We start from the raw sequence: 26,445 nt of genomic DNA on the forward strand, positions 1-26,445 counted from the left end.
CTCAAGCATGTAAGATTGAGTGATGTCTGTTTTGTGCTTTTATTTTACTCAGTCAAGTAAACTGGAGCAGGCTGAATTATGTATGTTGTTCAGGGCCTCAGTATGGTGACAGATGCAACATGGTAGCCCCATTGTGTTTCACACATCAATGGAATGGCAGTGGTGTAAAAAAAACCTAAAAAAATAAAACAATAAATTCTTTCAGTGATATTGATCAGTGGTTTATGATTTATGATCAATAGTTTTATGATCAGTGAGTGTTATAGTCCAGTCTGTAGGGAGCTTGGTGTTAAGAAGGGCATACAGCTGTAAAAGCCATGCCAAAACACACTGAAGCCTGGTGCAGTCATCTAAACTATCCAACCCATGCCAGCATGGAGAGCAGATGCTGATGAGAGTGTGTGATGGTGGTAGGGGGTAGATATATGAAGATTTTCTTTTTATTCCTAATAACAGGATACATAGAGGGGACAAACAAGGACAGACAAAAACATATATGTGGTCTTCAACCTTTTACGAGTGATCTATTGAATGGGTAATTAATGGATGTTATAATGAATGTGAAAATATATATAAAAATATAAACATTTAAAAAAAAATTCTCTTTTTTAAGTTTGGGTCATCTTACTAACCCGCCTGTTGATTTCCCTCTCTTTTTTTTGGGGGGGGGGGTTAGATATATGAAGAGGAAAAGTTCATTGGAATTCTTGCAGTAATTGTGTTAGGGTAGCATGTAGGTAGGTTAATTGGGTCTGCTCATAACTGGGAGGAGAGGCTGATTATAAAACATACTAGTGTGACAATAGATGAGCCACTGGCTACCACAGTAAAATCAAGCAGAGATGATTTGTGTGAAACTGTTCAATATTCTGTTTGGTCAAATTTCCAATTTTTTTTTCTCAGTTCTCTTTCCCCTCTTCTTATATTTTCTCTCTCTCTCTCCAGAAAGGTTTCTGCAAAAAGATGGAAGACATTCTACAACCCCTGGTGTCTAACACGCTACCCAAGGTACCATCGCTGAAGCCAGTTCTTGTTAAGCCTGAGGTAGTTACCAAAGATGACACAACGCCAGCGTCCAAACGTTCAGTAGAAAATAAAAATGGCATTAATGATAGCGCTGAAAATGATGAAGAAGTGGAGCCTGGACTGTCACCGTCCAAGATGGGTAAAATGGATGAGAAGGAACATAACTGTGAGAAGAAAGAATCTACCTCTGTAGCCACTGATGCTATTACTAACAACGTCCAATCTTCTCCACCTACAACCAGACGAAATGGTCAGAGCTCAAATGGAAGAAATGAGAATGGTGTAGAAAATGGTTTGAATTTTACAGTAAGTAATTGTGTGTGTTGTACTTCTGTGTGAATGTTTTTTATACATATAAGTGCAGGTCTGGTTGTGTAGTTGAGAAATAAACTTCTCGACCACATCGTTTCAGGTTCAGTCCTCCTGCATGGTTCCTTGGGCAAGTGTCTTCTACTAAAGCCCTGCACTGACTAAAGCCTTGTGAATGGATTTGGTAATGAAAATGACAAGTGGTTGAGACTTCTGGGGATTTGTTGTGCTTGATAAGACGCTAGAAGCTAAGTGAAGTCGTGGTTGTGGTCAGTGCTGGTGATGCATACAAGGCACCTCTGCTAGTGATGTGTACAAGGCATCTGTTCCAGTGACACGTACAGTGCACCCATGCCAGTGACGTGTACAGGGCACCCATACCAGTGACGCATACAGGGAAACCGGGCTGGTGACGTGTACAAGGAACCCATGTGAGTGGCACGTAAAAGGCACCCATGTCAGTGACATGTAAAAGACACCCAGTACACTGGAGGGGTTGGTGTTAGGAAGGGTATCCAGCCATAGAAACCAAGCCAAAACAGACTGATTATGTAAACAAATGCAGAAGATATGTAGATATAGTCATAAGCAATACAACTTTTGGTTTTGTCTTTCAGAATGGTCATTCCACAGAAGATGGTGTAAAATTTCCAGAAGCAGTTCCATCGTCTGAACCAACAGGAAATGATAAAAATCCTCGTAAGTTGATCTATTGGTTCTTTATATATTTAATTATGTGACTTGCAGCAAAATATTTCTTGTTTTAATTCAGGAGAGAATTCAACTACATTAATGTCAGGTTTTCACTTGGTCACCTTTTTGCTTATTGCTGTAGTTCAATTCCCAGGTCAGGCTTGATTGAGTAAATCAGTGACCAAAGATTATTGAGTAGAAACATATGATCATGTTGGTTTCAAATATTGGCACAATGCCAGCAAGTTTGAGGGAGAGGAGATGAGTTGATTATGTCGACCCCAGTGTTCAGCTGGTACTTATTTTATTGACCATGAAAGGATGAAAGGCAAAGTTGATCACAGGAGCATTTGAACTCAGAAACGTAATGTTGGACAAAATGCCTTTAAGCATTTTGTCTGCCAGTTGACCACCTTAGAGAAGCATATGATCATATTGACGAGAGCTATGATCTCAAAGGTATTGATGAGAGCTACAATCAGAGGTATTGATCAAAGATATGAGTAGATCTAATATTCCATATGTGACCATCCTGTTTTTTTTCCCTTCTAGACAGTAGCTATGACTACTTCATTCAGCATATTCTTTAAAATAATGTGATTTGAGGAAGATGGCTGTTATTTCTAGCAGGTCAAGTAACCATATAGGAACTTCTTCAGTGGTTTGTTGTAGTTTAATTCAAGTTAACTCTAATAACAAAACTGAACTGTAATCAAAGGTGTTCCAGTCATGACCACTCTGTCTTTTATTCAGACATAGTTTATGTAGAACTACAGCATGCAATGTCTCTGTCCTTTTTGAGATATTAAGACTTGATTTGAGGGTTGTTTTGCTTCTATTTCTTGCATAGTGTAGACATTCCTCACAGGTATGTTATGCACATATATTCATGAAGTAAACATTCATTTTACATGCATTCATGAAATACTTCTATTACATGAATACATTATACACACATGTATACATAATACACACCCCTATACATTGTATATACTTGTATGTTGGTGTTAGGAAAGGCATCCAGCTGTAGGAACCATGCCAAAACAGACAATGGAGCCTGATATGGCTCCCAAACTTGCCAGCTCTTGTCAAACCGTCCAACCTATGTCAGCATGGAAAACAAATATTAAATGATGATGATAATGAAGTATATGTTACATACACACATGTAAACATGCATTATGAACATACTTCATATATACATACAAGGCTCAATAATCAATATTAATTTCACTAACCACAGTCGTTATTTTCTACCTACAAGGCAGCAAGCTGGCAAAATGCTTAGCAGGATTTTGTCCATCCTTATGTTTTGTGTTCAAATTCTGCCTTTCATCCTTTTGGGGTCAATAAAATTAAAGTAAGTACCCATGGAGTACTGGGATCGATGTAATTGACTATGCCCTCCCCCAAATTTCAAGCCTTGTGTCTATAGTAGAAAGGATTATTTTCTATCTACATTCTAAGATTCACTTAAATAAAAAACCATGGGCTGCTGCCTTCTGATTATGTTAGGAGTGTGTTAGGAAGGGCATCTAGCTGCAGAAACCATGCCAAAGCTGACAATGGAGCTTGGTGTGGCTCCCAGCTTTGCCAAGCTCCTGTCAGACTATCTAACTCATGCCAATATGGAAAATGGATGTTAAATAATGACGATGATGTATATATTATATACACACATATAAATATGCATTATGATTATATTTTATACATGCTTACAGGGATTAACAATTACAATAATTAATATTATTTCTCTAACCAGTCATTATTCTCTATCTATAGTTCAAATTCTGCTGAGGTTGACTTTGCCTTTCATCCTTTTGGAATTGATAAAATAAGTACCAGTTGAGTACTAGGGTCAATGTAATTGATTTATCTCCCTACACCAAATTTCTGGCCTTGTACCTATAGACGAAAGGATCATTCTCTATCAATCTAAGATTCCCTTAACCCTTCAGATTACTTTATCAAATATAATATTCACATTTTTATAAAATTAATCCTGCATTATCTCATAGCGTTGAGATTTCGAGGATACGCTTGTTTATTTTTAGAATGACATTGCAGGATAGGTGCAAGAGGCTTAATATGGCCAGTTTGAACATAAAACAGGTAGAATATTTGAGCCAGATATGGCCAGTTTAAATACTAAAGGGTTATATAAAAACAATGGGCTGCTGCATTCTTCTGATTAAAGAAATAAAAGACCAGATTCTTCAGTTCTAGCAACAAGTGATGTGTAAATTAAAACTAAAAAAGATTGTTCTTACTTCCAGCTTCCACCCCTGAAAGTAGGAAAAGTAAATCAAAGCGAACCAGATCTTCAGGAATTCAACCAGCCATTACATCAATGTTTGAGAGAATGTAAGTGGATTTGTCTTGTTCTCTTAAAAGCAAATTAAACTCTTTAATATTCAAAATGTAATACATATTTAATATGTTAAATGCAATATATATTTATTTGTATTGATTTGAATTAATGATGTATTATCTTTGTAGCTTTGAGATTTCAATGATGTTGATTGCCTATGTTTTGAAAGACATTTTGGGCTGGACATGGCTGGTTTGAATGCTAAGGAGTTAATCTGTCAACAGCCATATTAAACGATAGTCATTTTTAGTTTTTTATTCTAAAGCTATAAGGACTATGGCGGCAGTTGTGGGAACACTATAATTAGCAATTCTTTTATTTGTTTCAGTCATTTGACTGCGGCCATGCTGGAGCACCGCCTTTAGTCAAGCAAATTGACCCCGGGACTTATTCTTTGTAAGCCTAGTACTTATTCTATCGGTCTCTTTTGCCGAACCGCTAAGTGACGAGGACATAAACACACCAGCATCGGTTGTCAAGCAATGCTAGGGGGACAAACACAGACACACAAACACACACACATACATACATATATATATATATATACGACGGACTTCTTTCAATTTCCCTCTACCAAATCCACTCACAAGGCTTTGGTCGGCCCGGGGCTATAGTAGAAGACACTTGCCCAAGGTGCCACGCAGTGGGACTGAACCCAGAACCATGTGGTTGGTAAGCAAGCTACTTACCACACAGCCACTCCTGCAGTGCTGGGCTCAAGCATAACCTTTTCATAATTTATAGCTGACATGGTGATAGGGAAGGTGTATTCATATTTCTGTGTACTTCCCTTCATATATTTTTGTGTCTGAATGTATTTATCAACCCTTTGTATACCATCCATCTCTCTTTCCATCAGACCTGAGAAGCGTAAAGCAGCTGATGAAGACGAAGAAAGCAGCGGAGTGAAACAAGAGGAGAAGAAAATAAAGACCTCTGAGATTAATGACAAAGATGATGAAAATAAGGAAGCTTCATCAGTGCAGTAAGGAGGTTTTTTTGTTGTTAATCCTATCTCTGGTTGTGTTTGGTTGTTAGAGAAATTGTATGCTGATATAATAGAGTTTAGATGTCTCGAGAATGAGGGCTCAGATATGCAGTTATTGTTAGTGTAGATAGGTAGAGGCACATGGCTTAGTAGTTAGGGTGTTGGACTCATGATTTTAAGATTGTGGTTTCGATTCTGGATCGAGCAACACATTGTGTTCTTCAGCAAAACATTTCATTCCACATTGCTCCAGTCCACTCAGCTGGCAAAAATGAGTTATCCTGCAATGGACTGGTGTCCTGTCCAGGTGGGAAATATGTACACCATGGAAACCGGGAAACTGGCCCTTATGAGTTGGTATGGCTTGAGAAGGAAACCTTACCTTCAGTGTAGACACAATAGTAGGAATATGATAGTGTAGATAACATACTAGGTCTGACCAAAAATGAGCGGAACTTTTTAAAACACAAATTTATTGCTTTACATAAAATTTAATTAGATTTGTATCCTTCAAAATAATTCCCCTACTGTTGATAACTGCAGAATTTTTAGTTCCCAAAAGTTGAAATGCACCTTGGAAGGTCACTGATTTCTGATAACCAGGAAGATATCAATGAAAATTTACTATGAAAGCTACATAACCCCTAAAAACCCATTCCAAAACTGGGGAAGCTGGTGGGAGCACTGTTAATTATAATTGATAGCCTGTTGTTTACAAGGCTTATCTTTTTTCTCCATCTTTTCCATCTTTCAAAGAAACACAGATACCAAACTAGCCAAAGAACAGGTGACCCCTATTAAATGCAGGGACTGTAAACAGTTGTTAGATGACCCTGAATTGGTGTTATTTCATGGTGACCCTCCTGATGCCGTAAGTAAGCATTTTATAATGCTCCCTTTCCTCTTGAATTTCCTTCTGACTCATTCTCTCTTTTCTTCTTTCTTCTTTCTTTGTCTTTTTTTTATATTTTCTTTCTGTTTTCCCTGTTCTTTTATTTTTATCTCTTGTCTTTTCTATCTTTTTTATTTCTTTCATCCCAAAATTGGTTGGCCCCCCCTACAACCATTAAGCAATAATAATCCTCATATCTCAGTCGTGCTATTATGTTGCGATACCCCCCCCCCCCCCCCCCCGTGCGTGTTCTGTAAACACTTGTCGTAGTATAGGGCGTCTCAGAATTAACTAGCCATTTCAGTGAAATTGGACTAATTTTTTTTTTAAACCAACTTTTATTTATGTTTATCATGTTTAATATGTGTTAAAAGTGTATGTTTTATAATTTTTATAATTTTATTATCATTTCTGTTGGATTCCACTTATTTGTCCACAGTAGCTTTTTGCTATTTGGCTGCAATCATTTTCTCTGCCTCCATCTCCAGGGTGGAGCAATAGTTTAGCTGACTTTAGCTGAACCCAATGCTTTGTTAGCAGTGCAGTCCTTAACTCCTGAAATGCTTTAAAATGTGTTGCACAATGGCTAAGGACAGATTTGAAATTTGCAAGGGTACAGATGGAGCACATATTGAAAATTTTCAATAAAGTCTTGATGTAAGATTTATAAAGCTATTTATTTTAGTATCATAATCAAGTAATGAACATAAAATTCTGTTAGTTTTTTTAAAAATTTACCCAATTTCATTGAAATAGTTAATTCTGGGACACCCTGTATTTGATTGTGGACCCTTGAACCATATCCTTTGTCTAATTTTGCTGCCATATCTTGATCCCCTATATTTCAGTTTGTCCTCTTATATTTAAGGTTGAGGAATTCATAGCTCTCACTGACCCCAAATTGTCTGTCTTTTCTGGCAATGATGATGAAGTGTCTAGTTTCGATGAACGACCCCAACACAAACTCTCCAATTTTAGGTTTGTATTTCACTTTTTTTCTTTTTGCTTCTTTATTCATTTATTTATATTTTTTGGCACCTGTGCCCAGCGTAGCCTTTCTGGCACTTGTGCCCGCAGCATGTGTAAGGACTTTCGAGCGAGATCGTTGCCAGTGCCCCTGGACTGGCTCTTGTGCGGGTGGCACATAAAATACACCATTTTGAGCGTGGCCATTGCCAGTATCGCCTTACTAGCCCTCGTGTCGGTGGTATGTAAAAGCACCCACTACACTCTCAGAGTGGTTGGTGTTAGGAAGGGCATCCAGCTGTAGAAACTCTGCCAAATCAGATTGGAGCCTGGTGTAGCCATCTGGTTCACCAGTCCCCAGTCAAATCGTCCAACCCATGCTAGCATGGAAAGCGGACGTTAAACGATGATGATGATGATGATTTGTTTATGAAGGAGCTACTACATGGTCACTCGACCAGTTAGAAATAGCAGCCAAATTCCCTCAAATTACTACCTATGTAAATGAGAGGATGGACACATTAGATAAAATAGTCTTGATATACAATTCCCTTTCATCCATGAAGGAGAGACAGTAGAACAGATGTGTATGTACACAAACAGAAGAATACACGAGGAAACTTACAAACACAACACATAGACACATTAAGATATATACATAGTATCAAGCACAAGCACATATGCACATTCACAGCTAATAGCGAACAAGGCGCAGGAGTGGCTGTGTGGTAAGTAGCCTGCCTACCAACCACATGGTTCCGGATTCAGTCCCACTGCGTGGCACCTTGGGTAGGTGTCTTCTACTATAGCCTCAGGCTGACCAAAGCCTTGTGAGTGTATTTGGTAGACGGAAACTGAAAGAAGCCCATTGTATGTATATATATATGTATGTATATATATATATGTATATATATATATATATATATATATATATATATATATATGTATATATATATATGTGTGTGTTTGTCCTCCCATCATCACTTGACAACCGATGCTGGTGTGTTTCCGTCCCCCGTCACTTAGCGGTTCGGCAAAAAGAGAACCGATAGAATAAGTACTAGGCTTCCAAAAAATAAGTCCTGGGGTCGATTTGCTCAACTAAAGGCAGTGCTCCAGCATGGCCACAGTCAAATGACTGAAACAAGTAAAAGAGTAAAGAGTATCCAAACACACATGAAAGAGACAAATACAGGTAGAAACTGACACATGTACATAAGCCTTACACACACACACACACACACACACACACAAAGTTACCTACAGGTAAATACATATGAGAACACACACACACACACACACACACACACATCAGGGATCCCATCAAACACACATTCCAGTGGCAAGTGCCTACAGATCAGCCCTCTTATTCCAAGGCCAATTAGGGTTTTTTTTCTGTTGCTTCCCTTGTGGATATACTCACCTATGTGTGTGTGTTTGTATATGTATTATTATAGTAATAAAAAGTTTCTATTGTAAATATTGTATATCATCATCATCATTGTTTAACGTCCGCTTTCCATGCTAGCATGGGTTGGACGATTTGACTGGGGACTGGTGAACCAGATGGCTACACCAAGCTGCAATCTGATTTGGCAGAGTTTCTACAGCTGGATGCCCTTCCTAACGCCAACCACTCCGAGAGTGTAGTGGGTGCTTTTACGTGCCACCGGCACAAGGGCCAGTCACGCAGTACTGGCAACGACCATGCTCAAAAAGGTGTATGTTATGTGCCACCTGCATAAGAGCCAGTCCAGGGGCACTGGCACCGATCTTGCTTGAAAGTCCTTATACATGCCACGGGCACAAGTGCCAGAAAGGCGACGCTGGGCACAGGTGCCATCCCAATTTCGCTTTGTGTATGTGTGTGTGTGTATACATTTTATTTATTTAATTTTAGAAAAAATTGAAGCATGTCTTTGTCAATTCTGGAGCATATTAAATGTATTTTGTGTGTGACTTTTGGCCCATCCTGTATTAAAGAAGTGGTTGATAGATTGAAACTCTATAATCTCATTTACAATTTTTGTCTGACATTTAAACTTTAAGCCTCAATGATTTGTTTTGTTTTCAGTATTTATGATAAAGCCACCCATTTGTGTGCATTTGACACTGGTTTGATAGAAAAGAATGTTGAGCTCTACTTCAGTGGAGTTGTCAAGCCAATTTATGATGAAAACCCAAGTGCTGATGGTATGGTTGTATTTTCTGGTTCCTTTTCTGTTTTTTTTTTTATTTATTTCTCTCCTATTTTTGTTTCCATGGAAACAGAATTTTATTTAGAAATATGTTAGTCAGGATACGGTCTGTTTCTACTGGTCATATGACTTCCAGTCTGGCAGCTGCTTGCAAAGAGCTAATGGGAGACTCTCTATGTGTTTGCTTGATCTACTAGATATAGCTGCCAGTTCTCCCTACCATCTTAAAAAAAAAAAAGAGAATGAAGGAAGAACCCTGTTTCTGTGTAATCTTAAACAGACAAGATGGTCATAGATATTCTCAATCAACATTGACCAAGGGTTAAAATGACAATGTCCAGGTAGATTTTGCAGTTGTTCACTTACTAACTTGTTTCTGTTTGACTGACAAAGAAATTTCATCTTCTGTTGATGAAACTTTTGACCTTTTACTTGTTCCAGTCATTAGATTGCAGCCATGCTGGGGCATTACCTTGGGGAATTTTAGTTGAACTAAGGGACTCTTGTACTTATTTTCTTTAAAGTTTACTACTTAGTCTGTGGAGGTGCAATGGCGCAGTGGACTCGCGGTCATAGGATCGCGGTTTCGATTCCCAGACCGGGCATTGTGAGTGTTTATTGAGCGAAAACACCTAAAGCTCCACGAGGCTCTGGCAGGGGATGGTGGTGAACCCTGCTGTACTCTTCCACCTCAACTTTCTCTCACTCTTTCTTCCTGTTTCTGTTGTGCCTGTAATTCAAAGGGTCAGCCTTGTCACACTGTCGCGCTGAATATCCCCGAGAACTACGTTACGGGTACACGTGTCTGTGGAGTGCTCAGCCACTTGCATGTTAATTTCATGAGCAGGCTGTTTTGTTGATCGGATCAACTGGAACCCTCGATGTCGTAAGCGACGGAGTGCCAACAACAACACTACTTAGTCTATTAGTCCTTTTTGTCAAACCACTAAGTTACTGTGATATAAACAACTCAACACTAGAGTTCAAGCCATGGAGGGGGACAAACACAGACACAAGGACACATACACACGTGTGTGTGTACAATGCCTGAGGCTAAAGTAGAAGACACTTGCTCAAGGTGCCATGCAGTGGGACTGAACCGGGAACCATGTGGTTGGGAAGCAACCTTCTTACCACGTAGCCACCATGCCTGTGCTTGTAAGATGAAGATGATGATGATTTACACTTCACTGGTCAGCAGAGAGAAGTTAAGGTGGTTTACACCTGTAAAACCATATATTAATTCGCTAATGTACTATAAAAAAAGAACCTTGTTTTATTTTTCTATAAAGTAAATGTTCACCTCGATTAACTTCTTAGCCCAGTAGCCATGTCTATATCTAACTTAATATTTTGATACCTCCTACTGCTGTAGGAATCTTGGAGTCAAGGTTTCTTCCTCTTCCCTTCCCCCACATTAATGTCAATGCATTGCTGTAGTAACCAGAAGCCAGCACTAGAAACTATTTAGCTCAAACTATGATGTCATTGTTAAAGCAATGTTGTTTTGTCTTTGTTGATTTCAGGTGGTGTCCCTTGTAAAACAATGGGACCGATCAATGAATGGTGGACTGCAGGGTTTGATGGTGGAGAAAATTCTTTAATTGGTTTCACAACAGGTAATATTTGCAGTTTCTCAGGTGGAACTTTTACTTTTCATTCTGTGTGTGTTGCTGTTGTTGCTAATGATGCTGTTATGGCTGTTGTTGTTAAGCTGACTTAATTGGTAAAGCATCAGATTTTCTCAGTTTACCAATCATTTAGAGCTGTGTTTCTCAACTTGTTTACCCTTGTGTAACCCTTAAAATAAATTGCATGTCTCAAGGAACCTCTGCACAAAAAATATTGTATACCATATCTTTTTCATATTTTTTCATCATAGTTCATGTAAATAAATATATATATATATATAACTACAGTTCTCATATTCATTATAGTTCATGTAAATATATATATACACACACATATATATATATATATATATATATATATATATATATATATAACTACAGTTCTGATATTCGGTTAAAATGTCTTACGGTTAAGCTGGTTCCCATGCATTTCCCTGAAGAGAAGATTACATTCTTATCAACATCACCTATTCCTATGGAAGGTATAATTTGTAATCTTCGAAACATATGTTGGAAATAAAAGTATTCAGTTAACCTATGCGTTTTACTCCATTCACTAAATTTTTATATATCCATATATATTAGAAAAAATAAGGTACTCAGAGATCTGGATGGTTGTACATTTACAGATTTTTATTAATATGTCACATGTTTTTATAAATCATATATTATCGCTTGCATGTACTCTAAGAAATTCTTTAGATTTTGAAGAATCTATTAGAGTAGATAAAAGCGCTAATATATGATTTATAAAAACATGTGACATATTAATAAAAATCTGTAAATGTACAACCATCCAGATCTTTGAGTACCTTATTATTTTCTCTAATATATCATACTTGTACATCATCTCTAAACCTTCTACGATGATGATGATGATATATATAGTTGTTATATTTTTTGATAACATAATAGGTTAGATAGGATGATGTCTATATTACAATAACCAATAATATGTTGTGCATATATAGTATTATTACGATCATGAAATTAGCATTAGCTTATCTCACTCTTTCTCGTGGAACCCTGGTTGAGAAGCACTGATTTAGTGTGGACTGGGTGTTGCCTTTTCTAGCACTAATGGGGTTGCCTTGTAGATTGCAAGGCAAAAGAGAGCTCCAATGACTGAAAGAGTAGAAGTTAAAGTATGATGGAAGAAACAGGTTTAAAATCATAATGATTGATGCTATTTAAGACCTTGTTTTAATGTAATAGGAAAAGACAACATAAGAAATATGCAAAGAGATCCTTGAAAAGAACTGCAATGTGTTTGGAATGTTGGATCTGTGGATTGTTTCTGATTTTCAATTTGCTGCTGCTATGCTATGAGAATATTCGAAGACAGCACTAATATAGTTTTGTAACAACGTCCTCTTTTTGTCATGAAATCTCATTCATTTCATGGTGACTCCTAACTGTTCTCTTTTTCCTTTCTACCTTCTAGCTTATGCTGATTATATTTTAATGTCTCCCAGTAAAATTTATTCCCCATTTATGGACATCATGAGGGAGAAGATCTATCTTTCCAAAATTGCCATTGAATTCTTACAGAGTAACCTTGATGCCACTTATGAAGATTTGCTCAATAAAATTCAGGTCAGTTCCTTTGCTTGGCAGAATTGGTTTCTTTTGTCATTTTATTATTATTATTGTTAAGGCGGCAAACTGGCAGAATTGTTAGCACTCAGGCAAAATGCTTAATGGCAATTTGTCTTTATGTTCAGCATTCAAATTCCATCAAAGTCAATTTTGCGTTTCATCTTTTCAGAGTCAATAAAATAAGTACCAGTTGAATATTGAGATCGATGTAATCTTCTAGCCCCTTCCCCACCAGAATTTCAGGTCTTGTGCCTATAGTAGAAAGGATTACTATTACCTCTGCCTTAGGGAAGGCAGAGGTAAAAATGTTTTCAGTTGTGTTTGTTTGTTTGTGGACAAGATATCTCAAGGACCGCTGGATGGATTTGGATGAAACTTTCAGGAATGTTGACCTCATGACTGGCACGAACTGATTAGATTTTGGGATTGATCCGGTACCTGACAAGAATTCTGGATAGTTTGTTATATTTACTTCACATGATTACGATCTTATGTTAACTTTCAAGTCTCTCTCTCAATTATCTCCCTTTAGGCTTAACTATTTTGAAGAGTGAATTTAACTTTGGCTTGTATTAGATAAGGATCAACTATTTATTAATGTTACTAAATTTTCTACAGCCACTTCACATTCCATGGCTACCATTGGGATCAATCAGGTACCGGACAAGGATTCTGGATTATTTTTCCAGATTAAAAAATTTTTGTGAACAGTCAGGTTCATTTTTAGTATTCTTGTTTGTGAGAGCAGTCAAGTTTTATTTCAGATATTCTCATTTTAAAAATCAACTCTGACTAATTGTTGAGAGGACGTTGGTGTTGCTTTGGCAGAGGTTTGCACTCTCTGAGGGCTCTTATTATTATTATTAGAATCAACAGTCTCCATTAACACCAATATTTTGGGTGGCAGCGGAGGCGGGGAGAGTTCATATACAAAAATGCTTATATTTCAGTCTTAAGCAATTATAATTGCCAAAAATGAATCTTTTTTTCTTTTGTTCAGAAAATATAGTTTATTGCATAGAAATATATTTTATCACATGTAAAAATATCTCATGAAAATCTGTTTTATCATTTGCTCAGATAACAGTTCCACCAAATGGCATCACCAATATCCCTACTGAAGATGCTTTGTTGCGCCATGCCCAGTTTGTCGTTGATCAGGTAAGTCATCTTCCTCACCTTCATCCAGGTAAAACCGCTTAAAAGAACACCACCTTTTATTCTCAATATTACCAAAAAAGTGGAGGTACGTGGCTTAGTGGTTAAGGTATTGGACACATGATTGTAAGATTGTGGTTTCCATTCCTGGACCAGGCGATGTGTTTTGCTCTTGATGGACCAGCATCCTATCCAGTGGGGAGAATATATGCGCCACATCATCATCGTCGTTTAACGTCCACTTTCTATGCGAGCATGGGTTGGATGATTTGACTGAGGACTGGGGAAGCCAGATGGTTACACCAGGCTCCAATCTGATTTGGCAGAGTTTCTACAGCTGGATGCCCTTCCTAATGCCAACCACTCCGAGAGTGTAGTGGGTGCTTTTATGTGCCACCTGCACAGGAGCCAGTTCGGCGGCACTGGCAACGATCTCGCTCAAATGTCTTTACACATGCCATCCAGCACAAGTGCCAGGAAGGCGACGCTGGGCACAGGTGCCATGATGATTTCGCTTTCGCTTGCCCCAACAGGTCTTCGCAAGCCGAGTTTCATGTCCAATGAAGGAGACGACGTTGGCATGGGTGCCAGAAACCGTAAGCTGGCCCTAGGAGTCTATATGACTTTATCCTTCATCCTTATCTTTATTTTATCTACAAAAAATAACTAATCTAAGCCATATCATCATTACAGCCATCATTGTTATTACATTAACAATTATTAACATTTTTTTGGTGGGGTGAGATTGATGCAAAAATGTCAAAGGTGCAATATTGCAATCCCCAATATCACTATCACTATCATCGTCATCATCACCACTACTACTACCATCACCATCATTAATATCATACCACCACCACCACCACCTCTTGTTATACATTCCTATCTTTCTATGTTTAGGTTCAAAGTTATGATGAAGCTGCTGATGATGACGAAGCTCTCCTCATCACAACACCTTGTATGAGGGCGTTGATCAAACTTTCAGGAGTCACTCTTGGCAAACGGTACTTTGTTCTTCATTTTTAGTTTTTAGTTTCTTTACAAGAAAGGTTCACGATATTCTTTGAGGGGTCAATGTTTATAACTATTGTGAAAGTTTTTTTCTTAAAACTAGTTTGGTATATGTTTTAGTATAAAACCATTATGATAATTGCGGAGATGTACTTGCATAGCAAGTGACCTGATCTGAGATCGTGTGCTGGAACAAAAACAATTGCAGCGTGGAAGGTGTTTATAAGCCATTTAAAATAACACACAAAAACCGTTAGATTCACTTCAACATTTAAATTTAATTTTCCAAAATATTTTCGTCGCTTTGGGACCGTGACCTGTTCACTGACAAAGCTGCATATAACACACATGCATGTATACATGGAATTTTGTCAGTGAACAGGTCGCGGTCTCAAAGCAACGACAATATTTTGACAAATTAAATTTAAATGTTGAAGTGAATCTGACGGTTTTTGTGTTATTTTAAATGGCTTATAAACACCTTCCATGCTGCAACCATTATGATAATTCTTTATTATTAAGCTACTACATGCTGTATTAGTAAGGATGTTCTTTTGAAGTTTGGTGCCAAGTTTCCTCAAATCTCAAGAATCTTTCTTAGAATACAAGATGGTATTATTCTGTAAATCAACTATGCAAGTCTCAATTCCAATACCTTTCAGTTTCTTAGATGGCAATTTGGGTGTTGTGGTGTTAAAGGCACCAGTTACCATGGGAATAATTTTTGCTTTATATTATTAGTTATTATTCAGGCAGTGAGCTGGCAGAACCGTTTGCACGCTGGAGAAAATGCTTAGCAATATTACATTCGTTTTTACGTTCTGAGTTTAAATTCCACCAAAGTTGACTTGTCTTTTTGGGGTTGATAAAATAAGTATCAGTTAAACGCTGGGGTCGATGTAATTGGCTTACCACCTCCCATGAAATTGCAGGCCTTGTGCCAAAATTATTACTATTCTCTGGAAAATGATGGAGCTGGCAAAATTATTAGCTCATTTGGAAAAAAAAATGCTTTATGGTATTTATTCTGGCTCTTTATGTTCTGGATTCATTTCCCACTGAGGCCAACTTTACCTTTCATTTCTTCAGAGTCAATAACATAAGGTTCTAGTCATGTATTAAAGTTGATGGTATCAACTAAACCTCCCCCTTCAAAATTGCTGTCCTTGTGTCTAAATCAGATTTTTTTTTTCATCTAGAAGGTTGAAAGACAGTTAATCTATACCTTGTCTTGTTACTATGGAAACAGGCACCAGTATGTGTGTGGCTTTCAATTGGCTAAAATTACCCAAAATTTGCAAATTTTAAAAGCTATTAACTTTTTATTTATTAATTAATTGCAAAAGTGAATTTCATTTCCATAATTAGCATACAAAACTACATCAATACACCAAATTTGAAATCAAATGGAACAAAATTAAAGGAATTGAAAAGTGTCAGGCAAACAGAAAAGATCCTGATAAAGTGCTACAGTGAACTTATTACCCCTTTCTGATATCTATTTAAGTTGGGTTGATCTTTTGAGATCTAAATGTTTCTTTACTGATACAACCAAAAAGAGATGGTGGTATTTTAACTGTTAAACTCTTGTTTAGTTCTGTAATCTATCAACTTGTTCAGCTTAGCTTTAGAGAGTGCATGTGTGCTGGAGAGATTCTCACAATCAAGTTTGCACAGAGCATGGTGCTGAGATGTGTTTTCATTATTTCTTTTACAGGAGGGCTCTACGTAAGCAGCTCCGTGAACCAAAAGTGAAGTCAAAGGATACACAAACAATGGCTGCCACAACGTCTCTTGTGCGTAACATTTTCGACAGCATGTTCCAGGGACAGATAGATGACAATGGGTTTTCTGCCACTCGCAGGAAAAGATGCGGTATTTGTGAGGTAAGTTGTGTTGAGTTTTGGTCACATGAAATATTTTTTATCAACTGGACTCTCTAAGAACTGGAGGGAACCTGTGGAAGAAGTACACCTAGTAAGATGTGGGACAAGGTGGTGAAATATGACCTTTAGATGTTGAGTCTCATGGAGGCGATGACAAGAGACCAAGACTTTTGGCGATTTGTTGTGCTTGAGAAGACGCATCAGGCTAAGTGAAATTGTAGTTGTGGCCAGTATCAGTGTGACACACAAGAGGCACTCATGCCAGTGACACAATGAAAGGCACCTGTGCCAGTGACTCTTGAAAGATACCCAGTACACTCAATAAAGTGTTAGGAAGAGGATCCAACTGTAGCAACCAAACCAAAACAGACTAGAACCTGGTATAGCTCTCTGGCTTATCAGCTCCAGTCAAACCATCTTACTCATGCTAGCATGGAAAACAGATGCTAAATGAAATTATGAATGATCAGAGGTTGATTACCAAAGAATGTCTTCTTCAAAGACACAGTTGGACCATAATTATTTTAGTGTCTCCTCTGGTTCACTTGTGATAGAATTGAATGCGTGACCATGTTATCAGTTTTATCATAGCCTAAAGAGGACTTAAACTCTATACCATGAGCTGAAAAAAATTACACGGCTGCTGCTGTTACTACTTCTCCTACTATTATTATTACTTGCTGAAATGGGTCATTTCATCATGAAGTAATTATTTATGGCAAACTAAATTGGGTTGAATACATCTCACAGTGTAGTGTGAGTGGCTGAATATTCCATAGACTCTTGTACATTAATGTAATATTCAGAAAGAATCAGCCTGACACAGTGTCATAAAGCTGGTCCTTTGTTCAAATTATGCATTCAATCTCATTTTGCCCAGAGTTTATCCCTTTAGTTTCACTCACAAGGCTGTAGTAGAACTCAAAACACCTAGGAACCAACAGTGGGTTTGAACCCAGAACCTCATTACAGTAACCTCCCAGTTAAGTACATACAAAATCTTCAAGAATCCCAGGTTCAAATTCATCAACAATTTATTCTACAGCAACATTGATGAACATCTAAATAGGTAATAAAGGGCTCGAGGTATGTGATATCTTGTGAAGTTTATTGTTTATTGACAGGAAAGATGACTGATATAATCTAAAACCTTGCTGTGATTGGCTGCATGCATACATTCGTGCAACTGATTTGCTACCAGTGTTGCTAAGTTGCATACTTAAGATTGTTGTAGTGCGAAGCTAACTTATTATTAAGCAGTTTAGAACGGAGTTCTGTAGTTGGTCTTTTACTGGTTTCAATCTGCTAGCCTTGATCCCTGTGATTGGATGGAAGCCAATGTTTTTTAACAGTAACCTTCTACTTGTCCAAAGCAGTTTCATAATTTTGTCCTAAATGTCCCTACTTCTTTTCAAACTTTTAGTTCACCTTTGTTTCATATGTACTGAGTAATATAAAGCTTTCTTTTCCTATATAAGTCAAGAGGTTAAAAGGAGTGTAAATGTTCCTGGTAAGGTAGCATTAGATGTTAGTTGTTCACCATGGTCCCTCAATATTTCAGGTTTGTCAACAACCAGATTGTGGTAAATGCAAGGCTTGTAGAGACATGGTTAAATTTGGAGGATCAGGCAGGAGCAAACAGTGCTGTGTTCAAAGAAGGTATGTCACAGTTTTATTTTATAATTTAGTCTTAGTATCCTAATTTCAGAATAAATACACCCTATTTCCTGCATGTTGGAGGCAACCTAAAAGAATATTGGCAACAGGAAAAAGCATTTGGCTATACAATACTGTATTGAAACAAAATGTCTTACTCATGGTTCCTATTATTGGGACAACAAACTCCATGTTGAGAAGTAACGTTTATCACCATATCAATATGGCTATTCCATAAGACTCGATGTTACTACCGTTTTTAACTCCAGGAGGAGCCTCCTCCAGCTGGTTATCAATCCAGTCTGCACTCAATATATATTGCAAGCATGGGAGCGAACCCCTACCATCTTCTAGCAGACGATGGTCATCATCAGACTGTATGCTTTGGGGCTATTTATGCCCATTGTCAGAGGTGAGCACCCATCCACTAGAGATAGCAGTAATTCATTCCAGCTCACAATAATGATTTACTGCTATCTCTAGCAGACAGGTGTTAACCATTGATGATGGGCACATAGCCTGAAACCATATGGTTTGGTGATCCCCGTCATCTGCTAGAAAATGGTAGGGGTTCACTCCCCTGCTTGCAATATATATCAGGTGCAGATTGCATCAATAATCAGCTGGAGGAGGTTCCTCTTGGGGTTAAAAACAAGAGTAATTGTGATAAACATTACTTATCAGTATAGTTACTCGATGTTTTATGCAAGGAAAATGATTTTGACCTTTTTGTTAACCCTATTTCTTATGAAACACGCAAGTTTCCTCAAATCTCACAGATCATTTTTAGAACACAGGATGGTACTGTTCTATAAATCAACAATGCAAGTCACAATTTCAATACCTTTCAGCCTGGTTGTTGTGCCAAGGGCATCAATTACCACAGGAATAATTGTCATTTTATGTTATCGTTATTAAAGTGGTGCACTGGCAGAATCATTTGCATGCAGGGCAAAATGCTTTGTGGGATTTCATCCATCTTTATGTTCTGAGTTCAAATTCTGCTGAGGTCGACTGTGTCTTCTATCTTTTCAGAGTTGATAAAATAAGTACCAGTTGAACACTGGCATTGATGGAATTGACTTACCCCATCCAAAATTGCTGGCCTTGTGCCAAAATTTGAAACCATCGTTGTTGTTGTTGTTGTTGCTGCTGCTGTTGTTGTTGTTGTTGTTGCTGTTGCTGTTGCTGTTGCTGTTGCTGTTGTTGTTGTTTGCAAACTGGCAGAATCATTAGTATGCTGGGCAAAATGCTTAGTGGCATTTCATCTGTCTTTATGTTCTGAATTCAAAATCTGCCAGGGTTGACTTTGCCCCTCATCCTGGGCTGGGAGGGTCGGTAAATTAAGTACCAGTTGTGTACTGGGGTCGATGTAATTGTCTATCCCCTTACCCCCCCCCCCCAACATTTCAGGCCTTGTGCCTACAGTAGAAAAGATTATTGTTATCATTATTATTAAGGCAGCAAGCTGTCAGAACCGTTAACACACCAGGCAAAATGCTTAGCGGTATTTCATCTGCTGCTATGTTCTCTGTTCAAATTCTAGTGAAGTTGACTTTGCCTTTCATCCTTTCAGGATCAGTTAATAAGTACCACTTACACACCGGGGTTGATGTAATTGACTTAATCTCTTCTCCCAAATTTGAGGCCTTGTGATTCCAGTAGAAAAGATTATTACTTCTATTTCCCTTCTCAAAGCTTTCAGTTTCTGATACAGAAATTTTATTTATTTAATCTTTATCTTTAACAAGATGTCCTAACATTGCTGTTGCTGAAGCTGATGAAGATGAAATCCAAAGTGATGATGATGAAAATATTGTAAAGGTATTTGTTATGTTTTGTATTTGTAAATTAATCAGAGAAGAAGGGTCATATTTATGAAATCAGTGTGACTGAGACCCAGCCCCAAATGTCTATTTAGCAAATGCCTGCAGAAACCATGGTCTGAAAGATTCATAGGTCCTGTCTGAAATTATGCAATACAGTAAATTCCATTAAGGGTACCCAAGAAGTACCCAGTTTACAGTAGTGTTAAACTGGATAGTGTCTTAGATGCCTTCTTTTCCTCCCCACCTCCTGCTCCAAAGTTAACCTTATCCTGATGTTGTTATTGTGGCCCCAACACTAGAGTTGTTCAACTAGGACAGTAAGGGAATGGAATTAGAATGTGTGGCAGGCTGGGATCCTTTATAACCCTAACACTGACACAATCTAATATTTTTAATGACTTGTGTTTTGATCAATAAAAGTACAATTTTTTGGATGAAATTCAGATTTCTTCCAAGGGATCACACTAAAAGGAGTCCAATGAATATCCACAGGATCCCCCCTGCCGTTCATCCTTTGACTTCAGTGTTGAAGAAGTTGATGTGACTGTTATGTCAGCCCTTGCTAATGTGTTTTGGCTGGGAAAGTGGGGAACCTTTTAAAACCTTTTAATAGTTTTTCTTTTCTCTCTGTCTCTTGAGTTCATATTTATCTTCAGTGGTTGGAGAAAAAAACCCAAAAAAACATTGCAGCTCTGAGAGCAGAATCCAATGTGGGGGACAGTTGAGGTGACAAGAGGATGCAGCACATCAGTGGTTGTTGTATGTTGATGGGTGGACCTTTGTTTCTCTGGGGAATAAACATTTTTTTATGTAGTTCTGTCGACAAACACTGCGGATTTGCTGATGTAGATCCAGTGAAAATTATATTGTAACTGTGGATGACATCAGGTAGCTCAAATGGGGAATGTGCTTTAATTGACATTCTAATAGATATATAACTAGTCTCATATAGTTATATATATATATATATATATATATATTCATTCAAGCATGTGGAGCAAGTACCGAGATATTCTCTTTTCTTCCCTTCCAGAAAGGAGATGACTCAGAAAAACCAATCCGTCATGTGGCAAGTAGAAACACCAAGGTAAGTTTCTATATCATCTTCATTGCTTTCTTACTTTACTCACTCACACTCTCTCTCTTACATCTCAGTATTTCACTCTCTCTCGTCTCACATCTTGCTTTCTCTCTCTCTCTTTCACATCTTGCTTTCTCTTTCTCTCTCTCTCTTTTGCATCTTGCTCACTCTCTCTCACATCTCCCTCTTCGCTCACTCTCCCTACTCTTGCTATCTCCTTTCTCTGCTCGCCCTCTCACACCTCCTTCTCTCTCACACATCCTTCTCTCTCACACCTCCTTCTCTATCACACCTCCTTTTCTCTCACACCCTCCTCTCTCACACCTCCTTCTCTCATATCCTCCTTCTCTCTCACACCTCCCTCTCTCTCTCAAAAGTGTGTAGCCTTGTTCATTCTTTAAAAATCATCATTGTATGTATATATATATATATATATATATATATATATATATATATATATATATATATATATATATATATATATATGTTCTGTGTGTGTGTGCCCTGGCATGGCCACAGCCTGAGGGCTGAGGCATGTAAAAGAATATATATGTTTTATTTTTTTTTTTTTGTGTGTTTATTTTATAGACCAAACTGGAATGGGTTGGAGAACCTGTCAAAACGACACCCACAAATATTTATTACAATGCTGTGAACATAAATGGTAAAGAGGTGAGTGGTTGGCAAGAGGTTTCTCTTTTTGTTTTTTTGCACTCAGAAGACTTAGTTTACGACAGTTCATCTCTCAGCACTCACAACACACAAACACACACCATGCATATGCACATGTACACACACTCCACACCATACACACACACTCTCCACACCATACACACTCCATATCATGCATACACACACAACACGCCATACATGCACACACTCCACAGCATACATGCACATGCTCTGCACCATGCACTTATATGCTCCACACCATATGTGCATGCATGCGCGCACTCCGCACCGTGCATGCACATGCTCTGCGCCATGCAGACACACACTCCTTGCCATACACACACACTCCATGCCAAACACACATATACACACACATCCTCACCATACACACACACACACACACACACTCCATGCCAAACACACACACTTCTCACCATACACACACACTCTTCACCATACATACACACACTCCATGCCAAACACATATACACACACATCCTCACCATACACACACACACACACTCTTCACCATACACACACATCCTCACCATACACACACACACTCTTCATACACACACACACTCTTCACCATACACACACACATCCTCACCATACACACACACATCCTCACCATACACACACACACACTCCTCACCATACACACACACACACACTCTTCACCATACACACACACACTCCTCAACATACACACACACACACACATCCTCACCATACACACACACACATCCTCACCATACACACACACACACTCCTCACCATACACACACACACACACACTCTTCACCATACACACACACACTCCTCAACATACACACACACACACACACACTCTTCACCATACATACACACACTCCACACCATGCACACACACACACACTCTCTTAACCCATACATACACATCACCACACACACTTCTATGCCTATCTCTTACCTACACCTAAACTCCATTATTTTGTATATTTTTCTCTATTTCCCACAATTCTTCCTAAAAATTAATGGAACCAACAATAAATGAATTTCTTCATGTTTTTTTTTCTCTCTGTTTTAATTTTCTTTCCTTGTTAGAGTTCAAAGATTCCTTTTAAAACGAATATTTCCTCTCCATCATGTTGTTTGTTACTAACAGGTGTGTGTCGGAGACTGTGTGGCTGTGAAACCTGCCAACCCAACTGTGCCGATGTATATAGCGAAGGTGGCCTACATGTGGGAAGACAAGTTCAAAGAGAAGAAGTTCCATGCATTATGGTTCTGGTAATAATAACATCTTTTAAAAATTATTTATAGAGACACGATGACAAAGGGGTGAATAGCAAATTAGGGATACTTATTGCATGAGTCCTAGAAAAACAAGGCAATATAAACTTTGACCAAATTTGAACTCTGGACATACCATTTATTCCAGTAAAGTATACCGACAGTTCGAAAAAGAAAGCAGTGAACTTAGGCTTTTGCTTGCTTACAATTTGACCAGTACTTGAAAACAATATACACACCTTAATTTATACTTATTCAGTAAGATACGAATATACACTATTAATATCCAGCACAAGTCCACATACTCAAACAAAAAAAGAGTCTACATATTTAAACAAATGAATCAATATATTTGCCTGGATAATATTGAATTCACTCATTTTTACTTTCCATTTAATATTCTAATAACTCTTTATTATGATTTAAATGCACTAAGTCAGATGAAATGGGTTAAAATTCTAAGGCTATTTTAGGTAATCACACAGGTGTATCTGAGAACTATAAAATACATCAGAAAGCCTTTCTATAATCTACATAATTACTTAAAATCACAACATCCAGCATGCAAGTCAACATTGTATATAGTGTTAATATTCAAACATCATCACTATCTTTCCAATTCTGCTGCATTTCTCTTGGAATTTTTGGTACTCCAAAGTCGTTTTGGTGTTTAAGTTGACCTACATTTTTGGCAGTAAATTTTGGTGTGAAAAATTCGACTTGTATGACCAAAAATACAGTATTTGGATAAAACTAAACTAAATATTTATTTAGTCTAATATTTATTAGATTGGTATTTAGTCTATGGCTTACTCGTTTCTACCATGCCACTAGCTTTTAGCCTTGCTCAGATAACTAAAAGTGTGGTGGTGGTGGTGGTGGTGATGTATTTGTGTGTTTGTATGTATGTGTGTGTACATATTAGTGGATGTTAAGTGGGGAGCATTTATGCTTTTTATAACAACCTTAGAAACCAGATTTGTGCTTCTCTAAGGAACCAAATCCAAAGTTGCTGCAGGGCAGTTCTGGGTGACTCTCGATCAAATAGTCCTTGGTTGAACAGTGCAATCTTTAGTCATAGCTCTATTAATGTCATACATCTGTCTTGCTGCAATCTCTACTTTCATAACTCTGTTAACACCATGCCTCTGTCTTGATGCAATTTTTGCATATAGTTCTGTTAACACTATATCTTTGTCTAGTTGAAAACTGTGCAATGCATGAAAGTGGTTAAATGTATGTTGTAAAGTGTGGCAGTCAAGGTATGTTTCTGTCTGTCTGTCTCTCTTTCCCTCTCTCTCTCGGGTTGTTTCTTAGAGAATTAAAGCCTGGTTGGATGATCTACTGGATACTGGTGAAGATAGAAACTTCATGTGAGATTCCATTCACTAAAAAAAATGAAAACATAGAATTTAAATCCAGACACCACCACCACTACTACTGCATTAAAATAAAATACCTGTTTGTAACTAAATTTAGAGATTTCTCTTCTGCTCTCTCTATAAAATATCGCTAATTAACAAAGTAATTAATTGTTTCTTTCCTTTTTTTATTTGAAATGTATTTAGTCGAGGATCCGACACAATCTTGGGAGAAACGGCAGATCCTTTTGAACTATTTTTGGTTGACGACTGTGAAGACTCTTGCCTTGAATATACAATCAGTAAAGTTAATGTGAGTTTGGAAATTTGCTTTTAATTTAGTTTTTAATTAAAAAATAAATTGTACTTTTTATATGTCTCTTTAATTTATTTTACTATTTATATATTAGCAGAATATGTACAACTACAAATATATCCATGCATACATATATGTAGCTGTACTCTCTCTCTCTCTCTCTCTCTTTCTCTCTCTCTTTCTCTCTCATCATCTGGCACATAAAATACACCATTTTGAGCATGGCCGTTGCCAGTACCGCCTGACTGGCCTTCGTGCTGGTGGCACGTAAAAGTACCCACTACACTCTCGGAGTGGTTGGCGTTAGGAAGGGCATCCAGCTGTAGAAACTCTGCCAAATCAGATTGGAGCCTGGTGTAACCACCTGGTTTCACCAGTCCTCAGTCAAATCGTCCAACCCATGCTAGCATGGAAAGCGGACGTTAAACGATGATGATGATGTTGTCTGTACATGAATAGTTGTGTAGTTGTAGAATTTGCCTCAGACTGGACCCTGGATTGAATGTTGGCAACAGACCCTCCTCTACTAAAGACACCCAATGACCAGGTGATGGCATTAAGCAGGGCAACAAATTATGTCTATGACACAAAAACGAGAATGGTCCCTCCAGTGGACTTTCTTAGAGTTTCTGTTTCCCAGATTTCACTCAGAAGTCTTTTCTCAATGTGAAGCTTTGATAGAAGACACTTATCTAAGGTACTACGTAGTGGAATTGAACCTGAAGCCATGTAGCTGTGAAGTGAAATTCTTAACCACATATCCATGCCTGCAGTTATTAGTACTGCTGTATGTATTGCGTTTTTCTTGGACTATTCATCTTCTTTTCTCCGGACCTTTCCTCCTTCTTTCTAATGAAGAACCATGCTCAAAACGTCACCCCCCCCCCCCCTCTTTTTTCCCATCTTAAACTGAGTGTCAAACATCAAACTAATACATTCACTGTGTACAGCATTTTGACTTTTGTTGTTTGTGTTTTTATTTTCAATTTGCTATATATATATGTGTGTGTAAAGAGAGAGAGATACAGTTGTCAAAGTGTTACTGTCTTGAAGGAATTCCATGTAAACATAAATGGTTCTGTTGTTTCAGGTGGTGTACAAATCCATCCCCTCTAACTGGGCCATGCTAGGTGGAACTGATGAGGACACTAACTTCAATAACAATGATTCCAAGACATTTTATTACCAAAAATGGTGAGTTTTTGGTATACTTTAGAGAATTTTCTTTTCAATATTTCTAGTTGTAGCTTGATTGTAGAAAGCTAGGAATGTGCTTTATCATCTCATCTATTTCCATACAGGTGTGGGGAGTATTTCACAGCATATGACATTTTGTCCACTCAGCACTGACCATTCTACATTCACCATATGTCTCTTCTATGTGGTTAAGCTCAGCAACTTCATTCACCAGTATAAAATGATTTTTTACGATTGAAAATAGTGTCCAGTGGTGGGTTTAGCTTTCTCAAAGAATATCCACTCAAAATAATATTGATCTGACCCAAAATGCAGATGGTAGTGGTGATG

At 37.9% G+C, this 26,445-nt stretch overlaps 1 protein-coding gene across 1 annotated transcript in view; it reads left to right on the forward strand.

Annotated features, from left to right (window-relative positions):
* The window catches only part of LOC106877272 (DNA (cytosine-5)-methyltransferase 1), a 57,765-nt gene that overhangs the window by 9,519 nt on the left and 21,801 nt on the right, over positions 1-26,445 (forward strand). Inside the window, exons 4-22 of the mRNA XM_014926136.3 lie at positions 946-1,332; positions 1,953-2,034; positions 4,305-4,392; positions 5,259-5,384; positions 6,144-6,258; positions 7,148-7,257; positions 9,320-9,438; positions 10,970-11,062; positions 12,519-12,670; positions 13,754-13,834; positions 14,732-14,835; positions 16,560-16,728; positions 18,290-18,387; positions 20,136-20,208; positions 21,247-21,300; positions 21,883-21,966; positions 23,114-23,238; positions 24,810-24,915; positions 26,009-26,112. Of these exons, the coding sequence (XP_014781622.1) occupies positions 946-1,332; positions 1,953-2,034; positions 4,305-4,392; positions 5,259-5,384; positions 6,144-6,258; positions 7,148-7,257; positions 9,320-9,438; positions 10,970-11,062; positions 12,519-12,670; positions 13,754-13,834; positions 14,732-14,835; positions 16,560-16,728; positions 18,290-18,387; positions 20,136-20,208; positions 21,247-21,300; positions 21,883-21,966; positions 23,114-23,238; positions 24,810-24,915; positions 26,009-26,112 (2,270 nt within the window). The remainder of the gene's footprint in view (positions 1-945; positions 1,333-1,952; positions 2,035-4,304; positions 4,393-5,258; positions 5,385-6,143; positions 6,259-7,147; positions 7,258-9,319; positions 9,439-10,969; positions 11,063-12,518; positions 12,671-13,753; positions 13,835-14,731; positions 14,836-16,559; positions 16,729-18,289; positions 18,388-20,135; positions 20,209-21,246; positions 21,301-21,882; positions 21,967-23,113; positions 23,239-24,809; positions 24,916-26,008; positions 26,113-26,445) is intronic.

Source organism: Octopus bimaculoides, chromosome 23, assembly GCF_046866305.1.
Source record: "Octopus bimaculoides isolate indiv1 chromosome 23, ASM4686630v1, whole genome shotgun sequence".
NCBI lineage: Eukaryota > Metazoa > Mollusca > Cephalopoda > Octopoda > Octopodidae > Octopus > Octopus bimaculoides.